This window comes from Triticum aestivum, chromosome 2A (genome assembly GCF_018294505.1).
Source record: "Triticum aestivum cultivar Chinese Spring chromosome 2A, IWGSC CS RefSeq v2.1, whole genome shotgun sequence".
NCBI classification, from domain to species: domain Eukaryota; kingdom Viridiplantae; phylum Streptophyta; class Magnoliopsida; order Poales; family Poaceae; genus Triticum; species Triticum aestivum.
Genome location: NC_057797.1, coordinates 741,857,580 through 741,860,329, shown reverse-complemented (window position 1 = coordinate 741,860,329; position 2,750 = coordinate 741,857,580). Strand labels below are relative to the sequence as shown.

Below are 2,750 nucleotides of genomic sequence, written 5' to 3'. Positions count from 1 at the left end.
GGGGGGGGCACACCCCGGAGACGTGTGCCGCCTCTTCGGACATGCCACCACACCACCCCACATGTATGAGGGGCCGGTGCGACGCTCCAGTGGCATTGCTACCCTCCCAGGGCCCCGTCCCGCCTAACCCTGAAGCGGTTGACCACGAGATCTATCCCTTTGACTTCCCACGGACGGGCTTTGACCAGTGGGCCTCTCCACCCGGTTGTGTCAGGTCAGCACAGAGGGACACCTGGGAGCAACATTCGGGGCCAAACCGACAGCTACATCCCCTCCGTGTAGACCCGATGCGTCCGTTTCCTCCCTCCAGGTGCCGGCGGCGGCGCCGTCCGTTAGGGGGACCATGCCCCGGAGATGTGTGCCGCCTTTTCGGACATGCCACAACACCACCCGGTTGTGGTAGGTCATCCCATAGAAACATTTCGGAGCAATGTCCCCTTTGTATAGACCCGATGTGGCTGTTTCCGCCCTCCAGATGCCGGCGTCGGCGCTGTCCGTGAGGGGGGCAGATCGCGGACGTGAGGGGGTCACACTCCGGAGACGGGTGCCGGGAGTTTGCAACCGCCACAAAACTTCTGTCGGCATAGCTGTTTTTGATTTTAATAAAATATAATGTCCTATATTCAAAAGAACATGACGTCACATTGTTACTGTGCTAAAAAAAATACAAACTATATATATATATTCATAATCTATGAAAAAAATTACAAACTATATATATATTCATAATCTATGGAAAAAATTACAGACTACATATATATTCATATAATAATACATAAAAAAGCATATGCTACATGTCAGTTAATATAATAATACATAAAAAAGCATAAAAAAAACCATATGCTACATGTCAGTTAATATGCCGACGGCAATGCCGTCGGCATATAAACGGCAGGGTTTAGGTGGGCGGCGTGCCGCGGATCGCTGACGTGGCAGTCGGCATATCTGCTGGACGGTGCGCCGCGGATCGGTGACGTGGCATGAGGTTATATGCCGACAGCCGCCCGTCCCGGCCGTCGGCATAGATTTGACGACGTTAGCCGCTGATCACGGGCGGGGTCGCCGGGCCCACGGGTATGCCGACGGCCTATTTATGCCGACGGTTGCTGTCGGCGTGTTCGCAGCTGGGCCGACGACAATTTTATGCCGACGGGTGCCGTCGGCTTAGCTCGTGGTAGCCCGACGGCCAAGATACGCCAACGGCCAGGACGTGGCTGTCGGCATAGCTCAAAGTAGGCCGACGGCGGCCGTCGGGGTAGAGCCGTTTTCCGGTAGTGCAAGGTATTGCTCCTGTTTTGCTTTCTTCTTTCCTCCGCTTCTTTCTTTGTTTCCTCTGCTTCTTTGCTTTGTTGCTTTTGTGTGTTCTCAGTCTCTGTGTAAGTAAATGTAGTTGGCCATTGGAACTTCTCCAAGAGATGAATATGTTATTTGGACAAATACAACACTGTTCATGGGCTTTACCACTAAATTCTTGGGCCTCGAGACTTCCAGCAAGATGGTCCTCATCATCATCCATCAGCACCACACTTGCCTACGTAAATTGACAGGTTGACTTGTAGAGGCAATAAAATAATTTGCAATGCGCACAAAAGAAAACATCTACATAAGCTGATTTTTGACTAGAAATGCTTAATTAGCTTACAGGGGAAGAGTAGACAATAAACCTAAGAATCACTTGTCAGTTGATGAGGTAATCTATACCTCAAGATACTCGGCTGCAGTCCTTTTATGATGTGTCCTGGGGGCTGCTTCAAATGCATTGTTGTGTTTGCAACGTTTGCAATCAATGACTATCACAACCTTTCTATCTGATTGAGCTTTTATATAGTTTGCATCAAGCAACTGTATATCAAGAGTTATCTGCTTCAAACCACAGAATCACTTGTCAGCTGAGGTAATAATAAGTTCAAAAGGATGAACATCAACTGAAACATTAGAGTATCAAATTAACAGTACTTACAGTTCGTTTCTTTGCAGATTTCAGACATTCCGGTGTAGCTCTTCTCAGGAGTCCAACTTTAGTTTCAAACCTCTTCTTTAGTTCTAGAAGATGCTCCAGGTACCCCTCATTTAAGGCAGAAATTGTCATGGAGGTGAGATAATCATAATCACTGGCATGTACATCAGGGCTTCTTCCATTTTCTTCCCTGTATATTGTTGCTCCTACGGCAGCGGGCAGAACTTCCTTTGGGAGGGTATCAAATCCCTTTTCAGCAATCTCTTGTAGCAGATCCTTTTGCTTCCTGGGAATGATCTTGATATCACCACTCAGAACACCAGAGAGGAACCTAGCTCTGTTGTCAACTTGGTTCAGCTTCTTCTGGAAAAATTCCAGCATTGCAACCTGCACAACAACTCAACAAGTATCAGTTAATGTGGTATTTTCGTGATGAAAAAGACAACAAGCACAGTAAAAATTGAACACCTCAGCAAAGAAAGACATGCACCTACCTTTTTGGATCGAGATCAAACCTCGATTTGTAGAACTAGGTGAGGATTCGCTCCAGACCCTCCGAACCAGGATCCCGATCGAGTGAGGGGTTCCAGATTTGCAGTGGCCGCCGGCCGTCGCGCGTCTTGTCGCACCTGCAGTTGTTTCTGGGTCGAAGAAAGGTGTCGGCGCTCCGATCTGGCGTCGACGGGAGGAGGCCAAGCAAAGGAAGCCTCGAATTGGAGGACTACGACCGGATTCGCTTCAGCCCCTCCGTACACCGATCACGATCGAGCGAGGGATTCGAGGCCAAGGTAGC

General features: G+C 48.8%; 1 protein-coding gene across 2 annotated transcripts; it reads right to left on the bottom strand.

Annotated features, from left to right (window-relative positions):
• Positions 1-848: 848 nt before the first annotated feature.
• LOC123186345 (DNA topoisomerase 2) lies at positions 849-2,744 on the bottom strand. Of its 2 annotated transcripts, none has more exons than XM_044598124.1 (5): positions 2,452-2,744; positions 1,961-2,344; positions 1,702-1,863; positions 1,462-1,531; positions 849-1,372 (listed from the first exon to the last, which is right to left on the bottom strand). In XM_044598124.1, exons 2-5 carry the CDS (start codon positions 2,336-2,338, stop codon positions 1,092-1,094), a joined length of 891 nt encoding a protein of 296 aa, XP_044454059.1. In that variant the 5' UTR covers positions 2,339-2,344; positions 2,452-2,744; the 3' UTR covers positions 849-1,091. The 2 variants fall into 2 exon arrangements, with proteins under 2 accessions (XP_044454059.1, XP_044454060.1); XM_044598125.1 differs by having other exon boundaries at positions 1,702-1,860.
• Between the last annotated feature and the right edge of the window lie 6 nt (positions 2,745-2,750).